The following is a 12,562-nucleotide window of genomic DNA, read 5'->3' on the forward strand; positions in this document are numbered from 1 at the left end:
TTAGGTGATTTTAATTCTTTTGTTATGAAGCAATTTGCACTAAAGCATTTGTCAATAAGATTTATCAATAAAATTGATAATTTACATGATAATTCTAAAACATCCCATATCCAAAATCAATCTAACAGAGGTTATTTTGAGTGAATTAAATCTCATTCTCTGATGTGACTCTAATTTTAATATTTAAATTTCATAGAGAGATTTTAAAATGTAGTCATTTCAGCTATCAGCAGTGTTTGTTCTGTGAACTTAAAACTAATTATTTTAAAGTTTGAATAAGTATTCTTATATATAAATAAGACATAAATGCTTCTTTGTTTATATGAGACTAAATGATGATATCAAATTTAAATGTTTTTCTTTAAGACATCTGTTACTTTTTAATTGTGTATTTGCTTTTCAAATATCTATTATTTAATTCAAAATTAAACTGTTAATGTTATTATAAATTTTATTTTCAAGGCTGTAGAGAAAGAAAATAAAACTGAAAATGATGTTTTGGAATTAGACTCTGAACTAGAAGAGAAAATTTGCATGCTATGGGATATGTCTTCCAATAAAGTAAGAGAAATTATTATATACAGTATATATATTTATTTAATTATTTTACATGAGAAGAAAAGACTGCGCATTTTGAATGTTGTGTGATTGTTGTGTGAATGTTGGTCAAAACAAGCAATAGTTTTATTTTTATTATATATTGTCTAACTTCTGTTTTATCAATAATTAAAGTGATTATTATAATGTCTCCTTAAATTATTATGAATGTATTTACAGTATAAATTCTTTTTATTATTATTTCATTAGAAGCTACAAATTATTCATTTTATAAGTTGTCATTTTATCTGCAATGCAACTACTAATTTTGTTTTAATGTTTCAATTTATTTTTTTGTTATTAGTTATTTTGAAACAGATAAATGTACAACATTACAGTATATTCACTTCGGGTTGATTTACATAATGTTGACAGACATTATTACCCTTGAAATGGACCCTACACAAACATCTTGCTAATTATGGACTTTATGGTTTGCTTTTCCATTTGAAAAATAGCAAATATATTTTTAAAATTTATCTGTTAATTGATATTGGAATTTTATAGTTTGTTGAAAAGAGAATAACGCAATTTAAATATCATCAAGTAATATGAAAATTAGCAGATACTCTAGAATCAAACTTCAGAATTAAAAAGAACATTTTTTCAGATGTTTGCAGTAGGAGAAAGAAAAACATTATTTCAGTGTAAAAAATGAAACAAATATCGCACCCTGGCAAAAGGTGACACAACTCAAAAATGCAGTTTTTGAGAAAAATCTACTTAAAGAATACTATAAATTTATAGTATAAGCTGCTTTTAAATTTCAGGTAAGTATTATGGCAGTAAATTCTATTATATTCTATAGTATAGTAATTATGGATCTGTAGCTCTGCTCTCGTCGAATATGAGGTGTTATCAGTTAAATATATATGTGAGGTCTTTGAGTTATGTCACTTTTCTTGCTTTTCTAATAACTTTGTTATTTTGCAAGATAGAGATGTGATGCTTATTGTGAACGTTGGGGCACTTCATATATATTTTTTAATGCATAATCTCAAAATTGCCATTTTTTGAGTTGTGCCACTTTTCTTGCTGGGGTGCAATATATGTATCATGAACATATAATAACTTTTTTCTGTCAATCTATATAATAAATAAAAGTAAACTTATAATAATAACAATTTAGTAATAAATAATAAACATTATTCAGCAAATTAAAAGTATGCTATACTCACAAAAATTGTGAAAAAAAAGTTTTATTAAAAATGACAAAAATGTTGAATTCAATTGTAAAAATGCAAAGTAAAAGGTTTTAAGATGAAGACAAAAGTAGTGAGCTGACCAGTTCATAACTACTTGTGAAGTTGCACATAATATTGAGATTCAAGTAAAATATATAAATATGTATATTTAAAATCTATTGCTTTTTGCAACAGATTATTTTGCAATAATTTGTAAAATATTTATCTATGTATAAATAAATACATAAATATTTTACAAATTGCAAAATGGTAGCTGAATTTAATGATGATAATACATGAATAATAAATTTTTAGAAAATGAAATTATATGTAGAAACTTTTAATTAATTAGTAATCATTAGATATAAATATGATTGATATAATGATTGTTTGATAAAGTTATAAGTCAAATTTAGTTGTTATTATTATTAATATGCATCTAAATTATATAAATTGCTTAGTTTTAGTAATTACAAAATTCATAATATCAATAAATTTTTTTATTTTTATATTACAAAATAATAATCTATATGAAACAATTCAAAACTCACAACACTGTTGCATTAAATCAACTTTTTAGACTGAATATTAATTATAATTCATCTAGCAAGTTAATATGAAAATTGTTTTGAACAAACACAAACAAATTGAAAAATCTTTTATAAAGAACACAAAAAGTAGTATATTCACCTAAGAACTCTATAAGTTCAGTAGGTAAAAAATGCTATGAAATATATTCTGATTTAAAGGATGAAAAATTGATTTGTTGTGAAACTGTGTTGTATTGTCATAGAAGTGTTGAATACAAGATCGTGTTAATAACAATCACTTGGCTTTTTCCACCTTTATTTAGTGGAAAAAGCCAAGTGATTGTTATTAACATGATCTTGTGTTCAACACTTCAATGAAAAATTGATTAAAAAATTTTAAATTGAGTGGTTATAATTAAACACGAGCTGTATAAAAACTAATGGACTAAATGCAACCAAATTTGATGTGAACTCTTTCTTGACCATGCGATTTTGATTTTACAAATTAAAAGTTTAGTTTAAAAATTGTCCATTGGAGGAAATTTGTTACTAATTTCAATGCAATATGCATATTATGAGGGATGATCAAGTAAGGTTACAAAGCCTGCTGTGAAAAGTGTACATTTTATTTTATACAACCAATACAGCCAACTGATAGTACATATATTAGGTTATTTTTTGACATAGTCTCCATATCAGTTTAGGCACTTGTCACTTGGTGTGATAAGTTTGAAAATTCCCTCCTGTAAAAATCCTGGTGAACAATGTGATGAACACTTCCAAATGACATTCCCAATTCTATCATCATATGCCGTAATGTGATCCTCCTGTTGTCCTGAATCATCTCCTCCAGGCAAGCTGATTTGACGTCTGTTGATGCCATGCTGGGCTGGCCACTGCGATTCTTGATGTTTTCTCTACTGGCCGCAAACTTTCGACACATGCCAACAAGACATTAGTCTCTCCGTAAACCTCTACTGGCTGCCAGTGAATTTCAGTTGCAGTTACATGTTTCATCCACAGAAATCGAATAACTAAGCGGATTTCTTTGCAAGACCAGTTTCCAAACAAGTCGCCATTTGTGTTTACCTACAACTAGCACTGTAGGTGGTAGGTGGCTGAAACTCTGCACAGTTGCCAACCACATGTATTGGAATTACCACACACTTCTCATTTCTTTATAACAAACGAAACTCCAGGAATATCAGTCTTGTAACCTTAGTTTTAATCAACCCTCATAGAATACATTCACTGGAGGAGCTGATTCAAGATTCAAAGAAATTCATTCAATACAGAGAAATTGAAGCTATCCCCCTGTAAGTTGCAATGATTTTATTGCAATTTAGTGGGATGATTAGAGATTCCATGAGTTGTAATTCTTCTTATGTTACAATACCACATTTGGTAATTTTACACATGTCAAATTGCACATATGGAAATGTTCAAGTAACTAATAAATTAGACTAACAGTTCTATATGTTTCATTCGTCTATCTGATCAGCTAATGATTCATTCATGAAGTACTGATGCAATAAACTTTGCACATTGATGCCAATGTGAAGGATTGCTTTATCTTGCATAGTATTCATAGTATAGATTGTGGTTATAATTGGTTTCCAAACAATTTTATTGCTGAGGTGCAGGGATGAAAAGATTTGAAGCATGTTCCCATATTTAGTAGCATTGACAGAACATGTCACTGTCCCAGATGCTGTGTTTTCTCAAAAAAATATAATTCAGTATTGAACAAAGTCATGAACTTATGATTTTTGGTTGATATGAGGGAATTTATTGTTAAATGTGTCTGTTTTCTCCAGACCAAATATAGCCTTTGTGAGTGTTTTGTCACTCCATTCAAATAAAATTTGGCTTCATCAGTCCTTGGAATTTGCAAAGGCCATGAATCGTCAATCATCATTAGAACTATGAATGGCATGGTAAATGTTTTTCAGTGACCATAATCACCAGGAAGCAATTTGTAACTGTGAGATATCCTATAAGAGTAGCACAGCAATATTCACTGCAGAATTTTCTATACTAGGGTAGGGCAAATCCAGTTGCCATGATATCAGAAGCACACTATAGTTTCCTTGAGAATTCTCCATTTGTTGCTCCATTAAATTGCTCCAGGCAATTGCAACTTATTTGTTTTCACCAGTTTACGACTCCTTCCTGGTTTCACATTGAACATTTCCATTTTCTCAAAACACAAAATAATTTTCCTGAGATAAGTAATGATTGGCAAACCTTTTCACAAGAATTTTAAACATCAGAATCACTTGAGTGTAGCACTAGTATTGCTGCTTCTTTGGTACTAAAGTTTAACAAATGATGTGTGGTGAGGTAATATTAACACCATGACTTGTTACTAATCCATGATAAACCCACTTTGATATCCTATATAAACCGTAAAGGTGATCCACAACCTAATATGCAAATGTCATGACATTATGCCAAATTTCTTTCTATCAGGAAATTTTGGAACTAAACTTTTCATTTGGAAATCAAAATCTCATGGAAAGGAAAGAATGTATACCAATTTTGGCTGCATTTGGTCCAACAGTTCTTTCTACACAGAGCTCTAAACATCTGTTTAATTATAACTACTCTGTGTATACTAAAAATTTTTCTAAATTTTAATAAATCTTTAAAAATTTATGGATATTTATTTTACAAAAATGTTAAATTATTTAATAATCAGATTATTTTTAATACGATTTTTAAAAACTGTTTAATTAATTTGAATATTAACTTTTTAATTTATTTATATAATTAAACACTATTATGGAAGAGTCGTATCAAGAATAATAAAAAGAATTGTTGGATTAACATTGAAATTTTTTCTATCTGTTTAATGACTCCTCAGGCTTACCAGTTCTCCAGCATAGGGAATCACCTTTCTTAATCTTAGTGTAGTTCCTGCATTCCCTACATGAAGACATCCAACAATCTCCAATCTCTTACATATGTCATTTATAAATTTGTACTTTATTGCGCATCCCATTTGAAGGATTTAATGATTAAAATATTTATCTGAATGTTTTTTTATGAATGAACTTTAATTTTTTGGCGTATTATTTTTACAATTTTTACTGATTGTATTTTTATGTTCTGTAATTTGTAAAGGATGCAAATTAAAACAAAACTATCAAGTAGGAGCTTTTTTAGAACTTTTCTTAATCCAGAATAAATAAATAACAATATATTATTAATCAAAAATTTGTATCAGAGTCACATTTGTTCAGTTGAGTACCGAACAATTATTTTTTTTTTCCAAAATTTTTGAAGGGATACTGAATTTCCCAAGTTGGGAACAGTTCAATTACTGAGATATCACTGTATTTCATTCATAATTTTAACAAATGATTACTAACCTATGGCTAAGAAAAATATATGGCAAAGATATATCTATCAAAACAAAACACAGTGACGGTCATTATGGCTAAAGTCTGAAGGCAATGACAATGACAGTTGGTTGATAGGAAAACTAAGACAAGGAAGAAAAAATTGCACCATCAGTTTTCATTGAAGTAAATCTGACAAAAGGAACAAAACTAATTGAAAATTACAATATTTTAAAATCTGTGGGCAAATTTGAGATAACATGCAACATGCATGTTATCTCAAATTTGCACATTTCTTCAAGTAAACATTACTTGAATAAAAAAAAAATATCAAATAATAGAGTTAGCACTTAAAAGTTGTGAAATTTTGTGTCTAGGATTTCCCAAATTCTCAAACCATGTTGTATGGGAAAATTCCCCAAATTTCAAACCATGTTGTAGAAATGCCATGTTGTACAAGGGATTCCTGTATATCATTTCAAACTTAAAGGCTGGATGGAAAGAAATGTAGAAAGGATAAAATAAAATGGAAAACACAGTAATTTTTATGAATTTCAGTAAAATATTATTAATATTAAAAACTTTAATTACTTGTAAATTCAAAATAAATCAACATAATAATGACAAAGTACAGTTTTTTCAGATATTTTAAACATTATATTCTTATAAGAATTTATTTTTATTTACAGGATATTGCTCATTTTTTACTTGAAAATAAAGCAATTGAAATATTTTTGGAAATGATTAACATGACAGTTTCACCTAGGCTTGTAGTAAGTATTTTAAATTTGATAAGTTATATAAACTATATTTCATGCTTTTTGTTTAGAAATTAATTTCATTGAAATTATATTTTTATTACAATATATTCAAAGAAAGATTTAAGGAATTATATCTTAGAATTTCATTGAAATATACTTTGTTGAAATACTTAGGTTGGATAAAAAGTAGTGGCAACACATTCATAGTTCCAAAACTGCTTTATTTCATAAGGAACAAGAACTTCCATGTGTTACACATATTGTCCTGCTTTGTTGATTATCTTTTGCTTCATCTCTGGCAATCATCATATATGCTATGATAATCTTGATAACTATTTTCCAAATAAAATATTTAACAGTAAACTATTGTTTTAGTCTACTTCGTGTTGATTTAATATTAATTTTTAATTTTTCTTAATACATTATTTGTTAACTAAAATAATTATTTTATAATAATTTAATTATAACATTTAAAAACAATAAATTATATAAATCATCACCTCATTAAAAATTATAATGTTAGGTTAATGATTGATTGGGTAATTGGTCAATATAAGACATTAGTACATGACCATATTGTAAACTGTAATTTCAAACTTTGTAAAAGATTTGAATTGCATGGTGTCCCAGCTTGCATTCATGAAGGATAGGAAACAACATCCAAAGATTATACTACTAATATAAATTATGAAGGTCTGAACTGTATTCAAACTTGGATTCTCTAAGATACTGGGCTGATTCTTACTGCATAATTAAGTGACCAATGGATTATATCAATTATTGAAAAATTTAATTTATTAGTGTTATAATTAAGAGACTACAGTATACAATTGCATTTTTTTCTCACATTGTTTAGATATGCAAAATTCTGTTTACAATATATTGTATATATGTTAGAATATGATTGTACAAATTTCAACTACTTTAGCGATATTTTAGTTTTTAAATATACTTGTAATAACTTAGTTTCAAAAAAATCAGCTATTTTTTTCTTCATAAGCCTTGTATCTCTGCATACATAAATTGTTGTCAAACAATAATCAATTGGTATCAAAGTTGAAAACAATTACTTTTAAACCTTCATTTTTAAAGTGTGGCTTCTTATATATAAACTAAGTTTTATAAAAATTTAAAATATAATTTTGTTATTAAAAATATTTTAAATTCTTGTAAGAGATAACTCTGTCATTTCTTGAATCTTTTCTAAATTATATAAAATTTATGAAATGCAATTACATTCTTAAATTAAATTATCATAACAGTTTCAATCAGTTTTTAAATAGATTGAATCATAAATAGATTGCTGATTCATTCTACATCTAATACAATATTGAGTCTTCAAAAATGATATTTTTATTAATTAATTTTTTTTATTCTAGGAAATAATCGTGGGAATATTAGGAAACATGGCATTCTTTGGAGATATTTGTGAATATATTACCAAGAATGATAAATTAGTGTGAGTTAATTTATTTAAAATTTATAAATGAGAAATTTATTTAACCTTTTTGTAGTATCAGATTTATATAGGGTTTCCCATAAGTCTTGAACCATAGGAGTTGTAAAAAATTAAACAAATATTAATATAAGTAAAACAAAACACTGAGTCAGGAAGAATGAATTCAAGCTATTTTAATAGTAGGACCTGCAGTCAGCCTGACATCATCAAAGAATATAATAGGAATTCACCATTTAAATAACAAATTTGTTCCTTATTAATGCCAAGATTTACCTGTAAAAGAGTTAACAAAGATTATTATATCTTCTATGATTCCAGACTTATGGGGGATACCTGTATATTAGAGCCTATCAGTTCTAATGTACAATACAGGCCAAGTGGATAAAACCATTGAACACTGGTAGTTTGTTATGGGTTTGCACCACATGGAGTTTTCTAGGTTTTATTCACATTATTAACACCTAAATAAGAGTTGCTTTCCCTGATAAAGTCCTCCTGGGAGGCATCTTCTCTTGGCAGATTGTCCACATGTCACATTGCCATAAACAAATAAATCAAACCAAACCTGTACATTAGAATGTTTCTGTGGCATTTGGATAAAAGTCCATTTTTACTTAATTTTAGAATGATATATCAAGGAAATCAATGATTTTGTTTTAAAATTAAGTAAGTACATGTGCACCCGTTTCTCTTTCCAAATTTGCATCAAACCGTTTCCTATTATAAATCCCTTATACACAGCAATCATTTGAATATTAAATTGCTTTTTCTGAAAAATTTAAGTTTTGAGATTTATGAATATTTACCTGGTAGTCACATATTTCATCATTCAGTAAATATTGTTTTAATTAAATAAATAAATTAGCTTTAATTATACATAATAAGTAAGATTTTGTTAAAGTTGTTTTTAATTATGAAAAAAGTGAGTTTAAATTATTTATTATGAAGAAATTAATTTTGGAATTTAAATTTCTCCATTTATTGATTTGATATTTTAGATAAAAAGTATTAAAAAGTAAAATAAAATAAAATAAAGTATATAAAATACTTTAAATAATAATTATTGTTTGTAATATAAATTAGTTAAATAAGTATACTAACAAATTTAAAAATGGCTAAAGGGAAAAAGTCTTTATTTAAGATTTGGATATTTTTAAATTACATTGTCTTCTAAAATTGATGTTCTAGAAGAGATCTGAGAAGTTTAAAAAAATGTTAATCAATTAAATCTTTTTGACTTGTTCTTAAAATTAATAAAGCCATAATATTAGGAAAAATCCAGATATATATTTGGATTCTTCCCATTATAATATATTTTGTTAATCTCTGTAATTTATTCGTTGAGAAGAAATATAATTTTAAATATCTAAGTTTTATTTGATTTTTACTAAATATAAATAACAGAAAAAAATTTTTTTTGAGTATTAAATACAATAATTTATAAACATAATTTATCTATTAATACTTAAAATATTTTAAAATTGTTATTAGTAATATACTTTTTAAATTATTAAATGTTAAACAATTAATAATAATGAATTTATGTTTATTTAGTGAACAAATAATTACACTTGTTGGATCAACAGATCCTCCAATTCTAGTACAAGTTATTAGGTAATTTATTTTTCATTTTTAAATAAATATTATTTATTCTTATAAATTTATTTCCTACTATATGTATTATTAACTTCAACATTGGCATAATTTACAAAAAAGAAAGAATTGACTTTTCAAATAGTTTAATGTTTGCTACTTTCCCATGATTTTTATAGATTTTTAAATATTATTTTTTATAAATTGTAAATATAAAATTTGTCTATAAACTTTTTCAAATAAGTTAATACCCTGTGCTGTTTAAATAAAAAGTATTAAGTGTTTTGTTTTAGCCATATATTTAAAATGTGATCATAAAATTGGATTTTTAGCCAAAAGATTATTAAAATCAAATAATATAAAATGGTGAACAACTATGTTACAGAAATTGTTTAAAGAAGAGGAAAAAAGGTCATTAGGATGATAAACCACTATAAAATAATGTCCATCTAATTTACACCTAATCTTAAATGCATTCAGAAAAAAATATAGACACTTGATTTAATAGATCTCAATTTAACAGACTTTGGACTTAATAAACAAAAGTTTTGACCTAAAGGAAAAATTTATAACCTTTTTTTTATTCACAAATAGAACATACTAAAAGGTTAGGTCAATGAGTCAACGAGTATAATTACTCAGTGTGCATACATTATAGTAATATTTTATTCATACTTATATATTATTAATACATCCTGTTTATTGTAAGTTCATTATTAATATATGTTTTTAAAACACGTGTGATTTATCAGATTCAACAATAGTGGTCCTCTTCCCTAAATTAGTCTATTGAATTAAGGGCCTACTGTACAGATAGTAATACAGTAAGACTCTACTTAATGCAGGGGATATGTTCCTAGATGACAAAGTGCTAAATGAAACAGCATTAAACAAGGTCATTTTAACACAAAGTAAATAGGGAAAGGGGAACATGTAACCAAAAATAAACAGATTTTACTTTAATTTTAAGTTATTTTTATGTGAGGACCCAAATGGGGGTTGACTTGGAGGGCCGAATGTGGGCTATCAATTGAGAAATTAAAGATCTTCTTATCAGACACAAATAGGAGGAATTAAATGTCCCAATTGAACAATAAAAGTTTTTATTAAAACAATTGAAAAGACTAAAGTCTGGAAAAACATGGTTCGAGAGGAATCGGATTTAGTCATGACATTGACCTCTCTCACCCCCTCCGTCAGGTTTCAAATTGTCACCAGGTGACGATGAGAGACCAATGGAAAGACAACTTTGGGTGAAGATCTAATAAAACTGTGTGTTTCAAGGACATGACGTTCTTGGTTGTTGGTGCTAGCCTTCAGGATATTTGCAACCATGTGGATCAACAGTGACTGACTGGTCAACTCCTGGAACTAACCTTCACTCCCCACAATGCCTTGCTTCACCCAGATTCATTCTTCTCCCGAGACTTTCACTCAAAACAGTGCCACGTGCCCTAGGGTGATCTATTGAAACATGTGACGTCGAGGGACAGAAAGAACTTCAGACCAAACACCAGACTCTCAACCAAAAAAAAACTTTTTATTTGCTCCCTGAGTTGGATTATGTTGAAGCTTTGAAGAAAGTTGTAAGAAACTTTTTGTAAATAATATTAATAAACGGTTGATGATGGAAAACCTGCCTCAGTGAGTCTTTCCACTCCCATATGACAGTGTTGATCAATCGATTGTCGTGACATTTCCACTCAATTGGCTAACCTCACATTTATATTAATTTGCATAATAATATAAATGTGCACACAGAAATGTAAAGTTTATTTTTTGTGATGAAGGTTTTGACTCTTCTGAAACTGTTGATTTTTTTGCAATAAAGTCTTGTAGTTTCATTTGTCACTTTCTTTTTCTTACCTTAAGGAAATGTTGGTAGCCAGAGATTGCATCCAGAATGCCTTGACTTGCTTTTGCACTCCTTTCAAAATCTGGATCATTCGCTACAATTTGATCAATGATTTCAGTTATTGTTACTGAACTTTTACTAAGGAAATCTGTAGAGAAATTCTTTGGGTTCTTTGTTTTCAGAATCACTATTTTCCAGTTCTACAAGAATTCCTTGTTCTGCCAGTTCTTAAAGGTCGTTGTTGGTAAGTCTCTCACCAGAACCTGCAGTCCCTTCTCAATATCCTGTTCATCTACATCTACTAATCCTGCTGTATTGATTAGATTGACAATTTGGATGATAGGCTGGCTCTTCTCGTTGAGAATTCTTGGATACCTCCAACCATAACTTCTTACACACTCTGATCATGCATTTATCAGTTAATTCTTGCCAAGCAAAGTCAATATTGCCTATGGCATCTATGATATATTTTTTCCAAAATTACTCCAAATAAACAAAGAAAGGAAAGTACAGCACTACGATGAATTGCCACCTTTTGTTGATTGGTTTGTGTTTGGGAATAATCATATTATATACGAATCAATCAAATGCCGCAATAATTTGAATCAGCATAAATTTTGAGCTTTTATTTTTGGCTTTGAGCAGACTGTATTATATCGAATCAGTGTTAATCAGACTCTTACTGTAATTGTATGTACAATTTATATTCTTTAAATGTATTTTTGATGTAGAAAGATTGTATAAATTTTATTATTTATTGTAGAAAAAATATAATTAAATCAAGAATTAAAAGTATATTCAAGATTTATTTCAACTCTAAACTTCTCTTCCTCATAGTTGAATTTGTAAATATCTTCAATTTATTTTTACTATAATTGCACACTTAAAGATTTTAATCACTTTGTTTCCACCATTTGTCTCAGAAAGTTACACTTAAGTACTGATAGAGAATATGGATTATTACCAAAAATTTTCTTATAAAAATTTTGAAGTTATAGTTAAGAACAGAATTGTTACAATGAAAATACAGTTAAGTTGAATTATATTTTATGTGACTGATTATACATTCATTGAAGTTCATTTTATTTTCTTTAATTGTAATAGTAGTAATTGAAGAAACTGTACTTGGTATAAAAATCACAACCTATTTTTGAAAATGTTAATATTGCAGTGATTTTTACTTTCATCAATGTAATTTTTAATAACTTGAAGTCATTGTAATTGTATTAACATTTGGCA

The 12,562-nt window shown here is 27.3% G+C and overlaps 2 protein-coding genes across 2 annotated transcripts in view; one reads left to right on the forward strand and one right to left on the reverse strand.

The window, feature by feature from the left end:
• Positions 1–12,562, reverse strand: part of Tfb1 (transcription factor B1) — a 106,251-nt gene that overhangs the window by 40,803 nt on the left and 52,886 nt on the right. The gene's annotated exons all lie outside the window — the stretch shown is intronic.
• LOC136978015 (protein SAAL1) overlaps positions 1–12,562 on the forward strand; it is a 53,637-nt gene that overhangs the window by 25,710 nt on the left and 15,365 nt on the right. The window contains exons 4-7 of the mRNA XM_067273654.1: positions 463–561; positions 6,345–6,428; positions 7,796–7,875; positions 9,430–9,489. Coding sequence (XP_067129755.1) covers positions 463–561; positions 6,345–6,428; positions 7,796–7,875; positions 9,430–9,489 — 323 coding nt within the window. The remainder of the gene's footprint in view (positions 1–462; positions 562–6,344; positions 6,429–7,795; positions 7,876–9,429; positions 9,490–12,562) is intronic.

Source organism: Centruroides vittatus, unplaced genomic scaffold, assembly GCF_030686945.1.
Source record: "Centruroides vittatus isolate TY-2023 unplaced genomic scaffold, ASM3068694v2 contig_484, whole genome shotgun sequence".
NCBI lineage: Eukaryota > Metazoa > Arthropoda > Arachnida > Scorpiones > Buthidae > Centruroides > Centruroides vittatus.